General features: G+C 37.2%; 1 protein-coding gene across 1 annotated transcript in view; it reads right to left on the bottom strand.

The window, feature by feature from the left end:
- IQGAP1 (IQ motif containing GTPase activating protein 1) overlaps positions 1-15,878 on the bottom strand; it is a 123,044-nt gene that overhangs the window by 61,628 nt on the left and 45,538 nt on the right. The window contains exons 3-9 of the mRNA XM_063448967.1: positions 6,307-6,463; positions 5,631-5,708; positions 5,452-5,528; positions 3,225-3,292; positions 2,140-2,253; positions 427-605; positions 251-341 (exon numbers count right to left, since the gene is read on the bottom strand). Of these exons, the coding sequence (XP_063305037.1) occupies positions 251-341; positions 427-605; positions 2,140-2,253; positions 3,225-3,292; positions 5,452-5,528; positions 5,631-5,708; positions 6,307-6,463 (764 nt within the window). The remainder of the gene's footprint in view (positions 1-250; positions 342-426; positions 606-2,139; positions 2,254-3,224; positions 3,293-5,451; positions 5,529-5,630; positions 5,709-6,306; positions 6,464-15,878) is intronic.

Raw genomic sequence — 15,878 nt, 5'->3', positions numbered from 1 at the left:
GTTTACAGCAGTTTTCACAGTCTTCCTGCTAGTTCAGGGAATTTAAAGAAATCCCTAAACTTGTGAAAGTGCTTTTTCCCCTAGTAGAATGAATAATTTCTGTTATTTTATGAATGCCATCTAAAACATTAGGATAGAGGGGGGGGGGGGGGAGGAGAAAAGAAAATCTAAAGGGTTATGAAAAGTGGCAGAAATATGGATTTTAGCATCTTGCAAAAAAAGATTGGGGTGGACTCCTCCCAATACTTACAGTTTACTTTGTTTATGTTCCCTTGGATCTCCGCCTGGGTAAGTAGCTCTTCATACACGTCCCTTTCTGCGTCTGCATTCTCTGCGTTAATCTGAAAGTAGAACAAACCCCTTTAATTTGCAAGCACAGTAGAACATGTACCACCAAAATACTCCCACAACAAACTTGTCTCTTACCCGCTTTTTGGCATTTTCCATTTTATTTTGCTTTGCTTGATAAAGTGCACCCTGATAGGGGTCAGCCAGAGAATCATTAAGGTTTACCAACATGGCATTAGGATTCTTAAGGGCAGTGTATGTTTCTGTAGAAACTCCTCGATCAATGGCTTCATTGATGACAATTACGGCAGCATGTACTGAAAGTAAAATAAATGTAACATTATAGACAGAAGCTTTCCCTCTCTGCATTGGAGTGATTTGCTCAAAACCGTTGGGAAATACCAATTCAGACGTCAAAATATGAACTAATGTTCTCTGCAGTGTACCAATATGTTAAAAAGCTTATCCGAAAATAAATAGGAACCTCCAGCTGTACAATAGCCCATGGATGCCCCACACCACTATCACTATGCCATGCATGTAATTGTGATTTTGACACACATGACATTTGTGTATCTTGGTTTTGAAGTTTCTTTAGTGAACTCTCATTAAAACCAGGAAGTGAATGTCCATCATAATCGCTTAACTTTCTATATTGCATTGCTGAGCTTACTGGGAGTTTAGTTAAACTGTCAGCTTTCTTCAAAGCTAACCTATTACGCCCAAAATGTTAACGCAAAACTACTTTTGGAGCATAAGGGAACAATGTAAGCTTGGGGTGCAGAAAGAAAAAAAGATTTTACAAAAAATAAAATATAAAATTATTTATTTTTAAACAAATGAAAGAAAGAAAAACAAACAAAAAAAAACACCACCGACAAACATTATGTGTAAACCCAAACAGCATACTGCCTTTAAGACCTGTGGGTGCAATGTGTGTCCCTTGGATAACCAGGCCAGTCCTGTGTGCCATTATTATAGCAAACAAACCCTCAGACTGATCAAAAATAAATAAACCACCCACAATCTCTGGCCAACTGCTCTCTTGTAATGAAAACTAACAAGAGCTACTTAAAAACAAATAGATGTAATGGTCGGTAATAGCAGACTCCCTGTATTTAATTATCCTTTTATGGTTTAAGTCTTCCAATGTCTGCATCAATCTATTTAATTGTTAAAACACTTTTATCTGGACATTTGGCCACCTGCCTAATGTTCCTAGAGAAGTCATTTGAACATCTAATGTCTGTGATTATTTCCAGGAAACAGCTTCCAGATAGATGAAAGCAAATGGCTGTTCATAATAACAGAGATCCCTTCAAAGAAGATCATTTGTAAAGAGCTAAATTTCAACATTTCTCACTGAACCAACAAACCGCTCACAAGTGCACTTTGCATGGAAGCTGCAGTTTATAAGTCGATGTGAAAATGCAATGCAGAACGCATTAACCCAATCACAAGTTTGCCTATTTTATAGATTTGTTGGCGTGACACTGTTAAAATGTATTCAGCCAATAGATAAATTAGACAAAATGCCTACCCTTTGAATGATGAATAAGCAACATTTCGCTTGCCAGCAGCCAAATATAAGAACACAGTGGGTCATATGGAGAAAAGAGGAATTAAGAGGAAGTATAGAATGTACAGAAATCACCAGGAAAACCATTTGAACATCCTGGCTGATTATTCCACATTTAATTTTGTTTTGTATGTTTACTGTTCTGATTAACCGTGCAATTTATTCTTCAAAATATTTTTCGAGGACTAAATGGAACACATACTCCAAATAAGTGGACATAACATCTGGTAGGTAAATAGCCATAAAGAAGCCAAGCAAAATTCTGAACTCACATGCTGCTTCATCGACAGACAGCTCGCTAGCCAAAATTCCTCCGATTTTGCTAAAGGCAGGCATCTGAATTCCATATTTCTCCAGCTCGCTCTTCATTATGTCAATCTCTTCCGCTGTGATACAGACAAGATAATTTAGCACTAAGGATGCATGCAGCGATTTGCGTTACTAGGAGTAATGCTGCTCAACAAACTGAATTTTCCAAAAAGGTATATGGATAGCACAACACCTGAATAAATCTAACTATAGGGCGTATATACATTAACTTAATGATAACCATTACAGCAGTTTATTATTGTTATTTTGTGTTCCAGTAAGAAATTACATGGCTTTGGAGCCCAATGTGTTTTCCCTGTTTAAGGATTTCACTTTAAATCTAAAAAATAAAATCCAGAAAGATAATTAAACATTTTGGAGTACCGTAGTTTTTTCTCCTCACAAATGAGTCAGGAAGATGTCAAATTCATGGTACATAAGGTCATGGGGATTTGGGGAAGTGATGTTTGAAGGGAAGATGATGTTTTTGTAAATTTTGCTGGAAGAGTATTTTTAGGGCTAAAACCCTTATGACTTTTAGGCATGTACTCCCTGAACTGTCATTGACTGCCCCCACCCTTTTATGTCCTGAATCCACAACTTCTATATTTTTTGTAACTTTTCTTTTGCATGTGATGCATCTGGCCACTAGGTTTTGTGTACCAGCATATTGTGCAGGCGATGAGCATTATTTTTGTGTTTTTATAAAGTCTACAGAATAACTTTTTTTCTCATCAGTTTTGATGTTGATGAAGTCGTGTTGCTAAACCAAAGCAGTAATGAGGGCATAGACTGAATGCCTGTGAGGTGCTTGTGTATTCACAGTTTTTTTTTAGCATGCCATAGTTTAAACTGGAGAGAGGACCTCATTCAGTCTTTATGTCAGATTCTTCTGGTCATAGTAGATGATAATTTTAGAATTCAGCTAAAACACACACAAATAAATCACGCTATTTACATCAATGGCACAAGCACTAAAAGGGATATTGGTCAAAGAGCCCAATGGAAACAAGATTTACATTCAATATTTTCTGTCGAGGATACTAACCTGTAAATTCAACTTTCCCATACAAATCTTGGATTTGTGGAGCAAGACCAAGTTTAAATAGGTACAAGCTGGAAGACAAAAAAAAAAACACAGGAAACAATTAGTGTTTGGATAAAAACAGAAAACAAATTGACAGCCTTTAGACCTCTACTATAATGGGGAAACTTGACAACTTTCATTCACTCGCCTCTGCTCGCATCAAGCAATAGATCACATTTTTGTACTTGGCATAACAACATTTGACAAGTGTTTTATTTTCCCAAAAATATATGTACAATTTTAAAGTAAATGCTATTGTAAAGTAGGAACTAAATTTGTTAACTGAATAATTACATTTTCTGTAACATCTCCTCAAACATGAAAAACATGAGACTATTGCTACAGGATAACAGAGGTCGGGAGAAAAATCTCTTTGTTCGAGATTTTATGAGTGACGTTTGTGGCAGTCAAGTGTTTAGTGAGAAATGGCAATTAGAAAACTGCAGAGTCCGTTCCATTATCTTGCATGCGGCTTCACAATTCATTATTTTCTATGAATGAGAGATCTTCATCCGTGCATGTGCACAGGGACTAGATCTCAGTAGGGACAAGAAGTTGACTAGAGATTTGAAAGTGGGATGCCCCAATCAATTTTTTTAACCCATCCCTGACTTTGTTGTACATATTGCTCTGAAGAGTTAAACAAGAGAATACAAACCACTCTGTATATCAATCAATAAGAGAAAAATCATAATGATGTTTAGAAAGACTACAGACATTTTCAAGAATTTTTGGTAACGTCTTGGTTATCTTTTTTCTGTTAATTTACTGTACACATTCCCGAAGAAAGAAGTGTAAAGTGTCTGTTTGACATGACTTGCCACTAGCTTTTCTCAATTCCAAATTAGGGATAAAAAAGAAAAAAAGGCTGTTTAATGGGATTGAATATACGCAAGCTCATTTACTTATTATTTTTTTTTTTTAACAGGCAAGCACATACACATGAAAACTTTGAAGGAAACCAGTTCAATATGAGCCATCTAATTATCTGTGGAATGAGAGAATTCTGCATGCCCCTGGACTACCCAGGAGCACAAGGATTGCAATATAATCGGAGATACAAACAATAAACGGACACTCTTTCAAAGAACCTTACTAAGGCAAAACAAGTTCAAACAGGATCTACATGTAAAATGCACACAGGCCTATTTAGATAGCAGCCGAGATTCACTTCTCGATTTGTTTTTTTGCAGCAAGCACGTTAATGCCCTAAATCCCAATAGAGCAGGCAATAAAGGAAATACTACAGATTGTATTCGGTGGGCATTGGGAACTATTGCAGTGACAGCATATAGCTGTATGTGCACACTGAGACGTGTAAGATGTGGTGTACACGTCTGCATCTCCACTGTCAGCTTGTTAAACACTACAGGACACTTCATCTAAATGATTAAACTTTCAATCAGACTGACTATAGAAGCTTCAGTGATATCTCATGGGAGGGGAGAGCATCTCAATGTTAAAATAATGTTTTTAGGAAGGGTTGTTTTTTTGTATTTTTAAAGATGCAAATGTTACTTAAAAATTAAGTCAAAACTGTAATAAAAAAAAATTACAAAAAGTTAGAAATTAAGGACTGTTGTTATTTTTCAAGTTCGGCATGGCATTTTAACTGTGAATTTCAGAATGCTGCTTCTACCTACCTATCCTCACTAATACACAAGTGTGTTCTTTCCAGGTCCCTACGCTCTGCCAAAGAGCCGCGTCTATCCTATATTCATACTTGCACCTCTGATGCTCACCTTCAAGACTATTCTAGGGTTGCACTATGCCTATAGAACTCCTTTCCCTGCTCCGTTAAGACTTTCATCCAGTCTCTGTTCCATCAAAAAATTATTAAAAACTCACTAATTCAGGAAATCATATCAATTAAACGGTTAATAGCTTTACCTCCCCACTTTGTCACCTTACCCTACTTTTACAATGTAAGGTCATTTGAGCAGGGCTCTCAACACCTTCTGTTGCTGTGTGTCCAACTCATCTTGTTATAAATACTTGTCTGTTAGTCCACCCATTGTACAGCTCTTCATAAATAATAATAAAAGCTTGGTGGACTAAGGTTTATGGTATAATAAAATAGATATGCGAACAAGTATCCTTCAGGCACATGGGAATGAAGAAATACAGCTAAAAAAAAAAAAAACATTTACAGACATTTACAGACAGACATTTTATGCAAAACATTTACCTCAAGGCATGAATGCAGTATATACAGCGAGGCATGTTCTTCCTATCATAGATGTCTGTTGTTTCTGGATAAAAGATCTGTATGGAAATTTATTTATTTTTAATAAAAAAGGAGTAAATCTTCAAGTAACGCACAAACACACTCTTGCATTGTGTATTGCTTTATCTATAACATCATACCTTTGGAAGGCCTATCTCAGTCATGGCGTTGAGCCACTGAATCACATTGTCAGTGTGTCTAAAATGGAGGCCAGTTGCCTGAATAAAAACCAAACAAAAAAACACAAATAAGAGATACCATGTTATTTCCAGTCACTAGAGTAATATTTCACATACTGGTTTCATACATTGACATTTTTCTAACTGAAGTGAGAATTCTTAGTTAATAATACATTCTAATGGAAAATAAAGCGTTTTGCCATTATGACATTTTTCGATATGCCTTGAATACAAGGCACTGTTTGGCACCCAATGCAAATAAAATCATATGCATGATTCTGTGAGCATGAGTGTGACAAACTCTGCCATGGGAAGAACCAGGTGAGAATGTACACAAAATGTGGCTTTTGAGGTGATGGGGAGGATCGATCAACCAGAAGTGCAGGAAGGTAAGTGTATTTTATACTTCACTGCATTATATTCTGCACTAGCCTGTTTAAGTAATAGGGAACAGTCGTCAACTCAGATAAGGTCATTCTTTCTCAAAGCCAATACAGATTATACCCACAAAAATTTCTGTTACTGTTTTTGTTTTCATATTCTTAACCACAGGAACTTGGGCTTAGTTTATTAAGTGTTGTATAATTCCAAATTCAAAAGGAGCTTTAAGAGAGGGGGGGGGGGGGGGAATCATTACATTGTATCTGGTCTGCTCCCGGTCATAAATCTTCTTCAGGGATACAACTTTAGGGCTGAAGAAGTTTCCTAGTTTGGCAAGATAGACACCATTCCTCAGACCTTCCTCGAGCTCAGTGGTTGGTGGTAGGTCCTCTCCCAGACATGCCTCTATCCATCTGTAATAGAAGATAGAACAAGGTGTATATGGTTTACTAATGTATTATTATTTCTGAATAATAGATTTCAGCATTCCTGCCGTAAAATGTATTGTGCAATGGGCATTTTGGACACACACCTAAAAAAAAAAAAAAAACCTTATTCTTCCTGTTTATAGACTTTGTTGCACATTCCTTCGTATCACAGCACATTATACAACCTGTTACTAAGATCCAAACATAGCAAAAAATAACTGCAAATCAAAATTGTGAGATCAGGTGCAAGCTGGGATATAATTTCTCAACACAAGTGCTATTAATATCACAAGCTAGAGAAATAATAGAATGTATGCTTTTGGCTAGTGTCAATGCTGAATGTTCCAGGCGAGAAGCCACTTTGAAAGAAATTCTCTTCAGATCTTCAATTCACAAAAAAAAAAAAAAAAAAGTTTTATATGCCATTAATTGTTTCAAACCATGCACTCATCCAGTTGGTAGAATGACATTCAGGAAATACGATCACTGCTTTGGAATGTGTTTTACCAAATGATACAGATTAGCAGAATAAATGGTGGCCAAAAGGAAGTGCCTACCATCTGAGAAAAAAAATGCAAAATATTTTCCAATTTCTGAACTAAAAAGAAGGAGGAGGATGTGGAAAGTGGGAAAGAGTAATGGGGCAGACTGTATGAAGAAGTACATGGAAACATTTGATTATCCTATCGAGCTCACTAAGAATTAACAATATGCACAAACAAATAAGTAATGCAGGTATATAGTGGACTGTGCAAAAAGCAGTGAGATTCTGTAAATGCATACTGAAACAGTAAAGGCGTACAGGAGTGTAAAAATCACAAACATAAAATCCATCAAATTAGAACATAATTCTTCTATTCAGGATGAGATTGTGTTTTCCCTACTGAATCAAAGTATTCTCACTGCAGTGTATATTAATATTATATTTATTTTTTGGCAGCCCTGGCATCTTCTTACATTGTATCAGCTCATTGCCGATATTGATATCAATTTACAGACTTTGTCAGTGACTGGTTGTATTTGTATGGCAGTCACTGTCGGTCTACAACTTTGAATCAAGACTTAGATTTGGACAGCGGAGGCTGATGAGAGTGGATTCAAATTCAAGGTTTTTCGCAGAGGGTCTCGTTGACTTTCCAAATATGTTTATCCAGTTAGCTAATATGTATCAGTTTCTAGACATATTACATACACCAAGTGAATGATTCCCTTTCCCCTTTTACACTTTACAGTGTCAAAAGGGGAATGGGTTTGTTTGGACACAGAAAATAATCAGTTTAATTTTGTCACTTTAATTAAACAGGAAGAAAAAAAAAAATAAACCTCCAGTCCAGCAGTTCTGAAAAAGGACAGTGAAATGAAAAAGCAGACACATTTTCTGCATATGTTGCTGTGGAAACCAGGCCAGTTCTGTAGACTGGGCCCCTGCCAAGAGCAGATTTTTGGTCTAAAGGGGGCTGTGAGCACAGAGCTGCCTGCCATCCGAAGAATGGTCGGACGCCAAACCACTCACATGGAAAAGCTGTCTAATGTTGCTAGACTCTTCACAAGACTCGAGAGAAGGGAATGCAGAGAGGCATCTGAAAAATACGGTTTCATCTGTAGCCTTCCGCAAAAATCTGTTCTATATAAAAAAAAAAAAAAACACAACTATTTTCTTGCTGTGCAAGTGGGTCTGATCCATGGACCGTATACATTGCAAAACATAGTTCTTGTCCTTAATTCACCCACAACACATTCCCAGGCTCCATATGGCAACTTTCCCCACTCCCCCCATATGCTGTGCTAACGTGTAAATGTTGTATATATATTCTATTTTAAGCAGTGCTCTGTCCTTACATTAAGAGCAACATTTTGACAGGATCCCAAATTACAGATGTCATTTAGAGACCCATTCTTCAATTTTAATACGATGTTTAAAAGGGTTACCTCAAGCACAATGACCTTCAGTGATTTGAAGTGGTCATGGTGCATGGAGTCTGTATGTGCACCATTTTGCTATGAAACACTGCGCAGAGTTTAACCCCTTAAAGACCAAACTTCTGGAATAATAGGGGATCATGACGTGTCACACATGTCATGTGTCCTTAATGGGTTAACCCCTCTGTTGCCAGAGTTGAAGCTCCACCTCTGGCAGGATAATTGGGGTGTTATTAGTCAGCCCAGAACAAAAGCTCTGGTCTTATTAATGTCAAGTCTGCACAACCGTTACGCACAGTGTGTCATTCGTTGGCTGAAAATATAATCATAAACATTAGTGTAAAAAAAAAAAAAAAGCCTGCCCTGTATAAATATTGTGAGAAGACTTTTTTGTCTCCATTATTTCTCAAAACACTTATATGTGTACTACCCACTCACATGCTGCTTTGTTATCACGACTGTTGCTTCGCTTGGTTTTCGTGCTTTGGCACTATACTGAAATGTGAATCTAATGTAACTCAGCTGGTACTCTGTGCCAGGGCAACCCATGCACTCCAGTTTGTACATCCCAAAGCTGTCGTACTGTAGCACTGCATAGTTTTGCATTTGGAAAATAACTTTAAAAAACAAAACTCTAATTTTCTATTATATTTGGGAATAAATATAAACACTGGACAGCTGCTTTTGGATTATAATTATGATGTAGAGCAGGCTTCCCCAAACTCCGGCCCTCCAGATGTTGCTGAACTGCAACTCCCATGATTCTCAGTCTATTTCATTTATCGAATCATGGAAGTTGTAGTCCAGCGACATCTGAAGGGCCGGAGTTGGAGGACGCCTGATGTAGAGAATCACTGAAATAGCACGGGGGCCCAATTTTGGATCCTGACCCAATAGTTATAAGAACCGCTGTGCCAATTATAAAATGGAAAAGGGGACAGATTTAAAGTTTTTATAGTGCTTATAGTAACTACATTTCACAATAATCAACCCTTGCTGTAAATGTGAACTCAAGCACGTTTGCTTCTCGCTCGCTCTCTTAATGCAGTTACATTTTTACCATTTCTTCTGGTTACTTTTAAGTTTTTTGGCAACATGTGCCCTGTTGGTGTTTGAGGAAGTAAACTGCCTTTAGTAGCCACTCCCATGTGACAGTGCTGAAATGCAATGGTTGCAGAAAACAGATGTATTATCACAAAACATCCTCCAAAACGCTTTTTTGGAATGGTAAGGATTAAGTAATGCAAGATCACAATGTGTTATTAGAAATGTTAGGTGTTTTAGTTATTTTTAAGAAGGCGAAGCATACAAGCCTAAAAAACAAACCAAAAAAAACAAAAAAACTGTCAAACTATTTTTGAGTGTTTTACCAAAACGTGGTCAAATCCAGGGTAACCCACTCCACCACCCACATCACATTTAGATATATTATATTCATATCATACATACAAATATACAAGTTTCCTAAATTAATCTATATGCACAGAAAAGGACTGCAGTAATTCGGCATGGACACATCTTGCTGTAGTCCAGTGCCCACTGTTTATTACTGAAGGACATGCGCAATGACACTCTGTCCAAACATTGTAACAGATGAAGTGTAATTCATCATGAAATGTAATGCCGAGCAGTTGGATTTAGGGTGCCGGGGAGTTCTCCTAGTCTTGGTTTTGTTTCATCACTTGAAAATGGCCTCACTGTACAGCAACCACTACTAAGCTGCTATGGTTAAACGTTTATCGCACTTTCCACTCACCAGTTTTCAAGTCGTATTAACCAAAGTCTATTCTGGAAACAAGCTATGTACTGCAAAGCATCCATTATGCCAAGCTGGTATCTAGGTTTCTGTCTGTAATAATACATTTTCCCCAGTATTCTATTACCACAAAGCTTACAGGTAAGCAGCAAAGAGAGCAATTCCTCAATGCTTGGATTCACATGAGATGAATGATTAAACAGAGTACATGCATGTTTCCTTTTGGCATTTAACCATCCAAACAATACAAGAAGAAAAAAAACCTCAATATACAGGTTTACAAGTCAGGCATATCTAGTCAAGCCCTAGAGTGTAGATGTAATAGAAGATAGGTTAATGCTGTCTGGAGAAGAGTTTATTAATTTCAATCAAAAGAGGAGACCAGTGGGATGTAAAAGAAAAACTATAGCAAAAAATTAAGGGGAAAAAATGCTACATGAAGGGGAAAAGAAAATACAGATAGATGATGAAACTCATGATTTTGTTTAACAGGTCAAACCACTTTCAAACAAAACAATTCTGTCACACAAGCCAATAAATCTGTGTCTATATATTTTTTTTTAAGCTACAATATTTCAGTCCCCTTACTGGGGAGAATAAAAGTGGTTGATTACTACTCAGGAAACAAAGCAAGATTATGAGAGAGCAAATAAAAAAAAATGTAATATATATATATATATATATATATATATATATATATATATATATATATATATATATATATATATATATATATATATATTACATTTTTTTTATTTGCTCTATATACACACACACACACTGTTAGAATTATACTTCTGATTGGAGAACAATTGCCTTAGATACACCCCCGAGCAGTCAACCTATACAGCACAGAATCTTAGCTACACATTGTTTCGTTCATAAAAACCACAAATGAAGAGGTTTGTCCCAAGATGCTGTTACCTAGCTTAATTCATAGTTTTCACGTATATAGGGAAAAGTACAAGTGGCAGAGCCAATTGTTATCAGTTTTTCCCACTCTGACAATGAAGTAATTTGATAAAGGTTAAAGGAGACACGTTCGTGCTTTTGCAAGAATAAAGCCATCAAAGCAATGCATGTAAGCTGGACCTCGACAAGCTATCTCCTAGGAAGATGTGAGATTTGCAGCCTCTGATTAGCACAGCAATACAGTAGGGCATGCACACTAGTAACATTGGCGGATAAAAATAAGTGATGCAAATAGGAAGGGACAGAGAATTTACATTTACTTTTAAAACAAAAAGCAAGCAGCATAAACCTAGTCAAAACTAATCATCATACATAATGAGGCGAGTACCTGGAATATCCCTTTAAAATAAATCACTTTTTTTAGTGTTTATTATGTTTGATTAAACAAACACAAACTGCCTAAAAAAAAAAAAAAAAAGGTTCTGTACCCATCCATGCATGGCAGTCCTCAGCATAGCATAAAAAAGGATTAAATAACAGGCACAAATCAACACTTAATTAACACAGCATATTAATTGGCTTCAGGCGGCCGAGGAACAGTATGTACAAAGGTAGGGCTCTAAATAAATGGATACCGAGATTAGTGTTAAGATTTTTACTCTAGTCGTGCCTTGTGAACAATGCTAGGTTACATCATCTCACTAAGGTCATCCTGAAAATTTTAAACAAATTTGTAGTGCACAATATTTAAAAAAAAAAACAAACATTTTTTTTCCTTTTTTTTTTTTTTTTTTTTAACTGTCCATTAACTCCAGTAAAACCAAATCCAAAGTATGCAAGTATATGGGTCGCAGATATTGGTTGACAATTCTCATTAACTGCTTGTTAGACACATGATGGTATAGAGTGGTTTCCTGAAATAAGGCCAAGACAGTGACTGTACACAACTCAGGAAGTAGTTGGAGATGAGGAAAGTTCAGGAGGTGACTTGGAGGAAACCAGATCATGACTCCTGCATCCTCATGGGAACACTACAGGAAAATAGAGATATAATGATATGTAATAGATTGACTCTCAATGAGCATTTGGAAATGTGCAAACCTAGCCTGCGTACTAATCCCATTGACCTAGTTTTGTCCATCATTAATATAAAGGTAATTGTATATATATTTAGCGGGGAGGGGCTGTATTATCACAGGCTGAGAGCACTCTAATAATACAGTTCCACCCAACTTCAGACAGCTAATGAACAGGTGAAGAGTCAAATGACAGAAGGCAACCAGAGAGCTAGGTTTTTTTTTTGTCAAACCCCTTAAAAATATATGATTGGTACCCAAAATTTCATTGCACTTACTACATTTTCTAAACATGGAGTATCTCCATTGTTCAGGGGAAAATGGATAGGGGGGTTAGAGTGGGGAAAAAAAAGTCAGGAAAATTTCCAGAGATTAAATAAACAGAGATTGGCAACCATTCAACTGGCACACCCAAGCATTTTGTTTTACCCTTTAGCAGCTGTGCAGAGCAAATTAATTCCACAAACAGAGGTAGAGTATCTTTCTTCTATGACTAGGGTTATTCACACAAGTGAGAGTTTCCTGGGAATTTCAAATGTAAGGCCAAAACACACAAACTAAACAACCATGCTATGTGTTACCCTTCAATGTGTATAACCTGGGATACGTTGCTTTTTGACTCATCCATGGCATTTAATGCATTTGTTTCTGCCTTGCTTCTGCCTTTTTCTTTCACTTTTTGATTTGCTCAGTTTGAATATTTAAATAATGGACATGTGTAATCATTTTACATGCATTGTAGCACCTTAAAATTTTTATATACTCAAACAAGTTGTTCCACCTGTGACTTCAGTAAAGTCTGATTTGCCACAATAGCACAGAGTTGTGAAGGCCATGAGCACTGTAAATTGCCACGTTCTCATACAAACTGATACAGGAGGTGAGAGCAACACAAAACATCTGGAATTCCTAAAGGTGGATAATTGACAGTGATAAACGAGAAGTGGCTTCCAGATCACAGTGAAAAACAGTCATCCAAAAAAAAAGAAGAAACTAAAAAAATATATATATATATATATCAGACGTTTTGGAATTTTATCGATCACTCATTATGTACAAAAGTAGCACAACAGGTAGTGTTAAAAGAATACTGCAGTGGTTATGGTGCAGCATGCCTTGGCACCCCCCTTATATCAAATTGTTTTCATATGGTTTCTTTTTAAAGCAGAGGTTGGCCAGGCGCTGCTCCCCACCTTCACTACCAACGGTGGAGAGCCAGAAGTCCCTAAGCAGCTCTCTGTAACGCTACCGTTTGTGCTACTTTCAAGCATGAGAATGGTTGATAAATGAAGTTCCAAAACTCCAACAAAACCTCGCTGTTGAATTTTGCTATGGTTGTAAATCCCCATGATTATGGACTTCCTAATCAGTTCTCTTCAGGTCAGGATGCAGTTGGAGACTCTCAATGGGAGTGTTGAGCATATCCAAAAATACCTGACCAGCAGAAGTTTGCGAGAAATGCAATTCATCGATCTGTGGCAGTTTAATATCATGGATATACTAAAGGAGAAATAAAGGAATGAAGGATTGATCACCTCGTGGTAAGACGGGCTGATCACCTCCAAGCCACCCCAAGGCAACGTCTCAAAAATAATAAACAGTTTTATTAGAACAAATCTGATTAAAAGCGAGGAAAAAAAAAAAAAAAGAACCACCTGTCGATAGGTGAATAAATAGGGCTTAATAAATGCAGAGTATGGCTAGATAACACATATATAGTGGAGCAGACTCCTACACAGTAGAGTGCTAGGTAGTAATACATGCAAATATAGAGGCCATAGGCTCTGCACTTTAAGCCCAATGACTGCTGAATATAGCTAAATTGCACATGTATGTAATATAAAGGAGTAATAGGTAGTAATATATGCAAATAAAGAAGCCATAAGTCCTGCACTTAAAGTCTAATAGCTGCAGAATGTGGGTAAATTGCCCATGTACATAATGTAACAAACTCTTATAAATTAGAGTAATGAGTAGCAATACATGCAACAATAGTAACCATAAATCCTGCAACTATACCAAATGGAAATACACTGCAAATGGAAATCGAAAGGATAGAGAAGGGCTTAAAAAAAAAAAAAAAAAAAAAAAAGAGGGAAAATAAAGCAAAAGGACCCAGTAAGTAATCTAGATAGAAAAGCTAGGTCAAATTTCATACATCCCAATAAACAGCCCAACTACCCCTAAGTAGGATTACCAGAGCCAAAAAAACACTCAGTGCAAATGAACCACAATGTAGGGAAAAAAAGATCAGCTAGATTCAATACATAAACAGCCCAACGCGCGTTTCGGTGGATACACCACCTTTCTCAAGAGCAAAAAAATAAAGTGTAAAGAAAGCCAAACAAGACATTCCCCCCTCGATCTTTTTAAATGTATGATAGTACCTCCCATCCTATCTAATTGGTCAGCGTCCATCCACACAAAGATCCCGTCTCAAGAGAGGAGGGGCAGAGATGACTGCGCATATCGCAAGACCCGGCGCATGCGTGCCATACGCATATAGCGCACTAACGCGCATGCGCGAGGACTTAGTGTCAGAATGAATGCCGTGCGGAGAGCGCATGTCACAAAGCAGCGCATGCGCACACGCCGGTGGACACACAAGCGCAGGGACTTGGTGTATAAATGAAATACCGGATCATCTTGTTCCAATTAAGGAAACACGGTGCCACTTAGTGATTCTTTAATATATGGGCAGATATGGTTACAGTCATATAATAACAGTCATATCGCTCCATGTGTGGACAAAAAAGATACAAATAACCGGATAACCAGATGGAAGACTAGGGAGGTCTGAATGTAGAACAAAAGGAGGAGGGGGTTCCAAAAGAATCTTGGTAAATAAATAAACACAAAAATCAACATTGGTATTAAGTTCCCATCATATTTACAGTTGACCACACATATATATTATGAAGAGACAAAAGAGTGGTAACCAATACTAATAACAGCTAAAGTAAAGTAATAGTAGGCTGGATAAAAGAATATATATTAGAGCAGAAAAGGTAATGCCCAAATAACAATCGAGATATAGACATAATCTATATATTTTCCGTTATATTTGGTATAAAGAGAATGTATGTGCATAAATCGGGATATAGATACACTACTCGTCTATGAGGAAGAAGTTATATGAACGGGGCAAAAGAAAAGCCCTCATTAAGACCTAAAGGTTGAAGTGTCTTCAGTTCATATATCCATCTTGACTCCCTCTGTCTTAGTATTTTGTCGTAGTCCCCCCGTCTCGGGGTCCTCTTGACCAACTCCAAACCACAGAACCTAAGATTGTTGGAGTCCCCATGATGGTGTTCTTTGAGATGTCTCGAGGAGATTTCTAGGGGATCTTACATGCTCCATAATCCTATCCTTGAAGGCCCTAAAAGGTTTTTCCTACATACTTCTGTCCACACGTACACGATAGTAGGTATACAAGGCCCTTGGTATTACAGTTGAAAAAACTTAAAATTTTAAAGGAATCCTGTCCCTTACTATCGTTAACAGTCTTGGAGCCTTTAAGGATAAATTTACAGGCTACGCATCTACCACAGCTATATGTGCCTATTGGGGGAGTGCCTAGCCAGGTGGCACGTTGCTGTGGTTTGGTAGAAAAATTACTGGGGACCAACAGGTCACGGATGTTCCGTCCACGTCTGGCTGTAATATTGACATGTGGGCTCAAAGTATCTTTGAGATGTATATCATTTAACAGGATAGGCCAGAATCGCTCAAGTGA

This window comes from Pelobates fuscus, chromosome 3, assembly GCF_036172605.1.
Source record: "Pelobates fuscus isolate aPelFus1 chromosome 3, aPelFus1.pri, whole genome shotgun sequence".
In the NCBI taxonomy this organism is placed as follows: Eukaryota; Metazoa; Chordata; class Amphibia; order Anura; family Pelobatidae; genus Pelobates; species Pelobates fuscus.
This window is presented reverse-complemented; position numbering and strand designations above follow the sequence as displayed.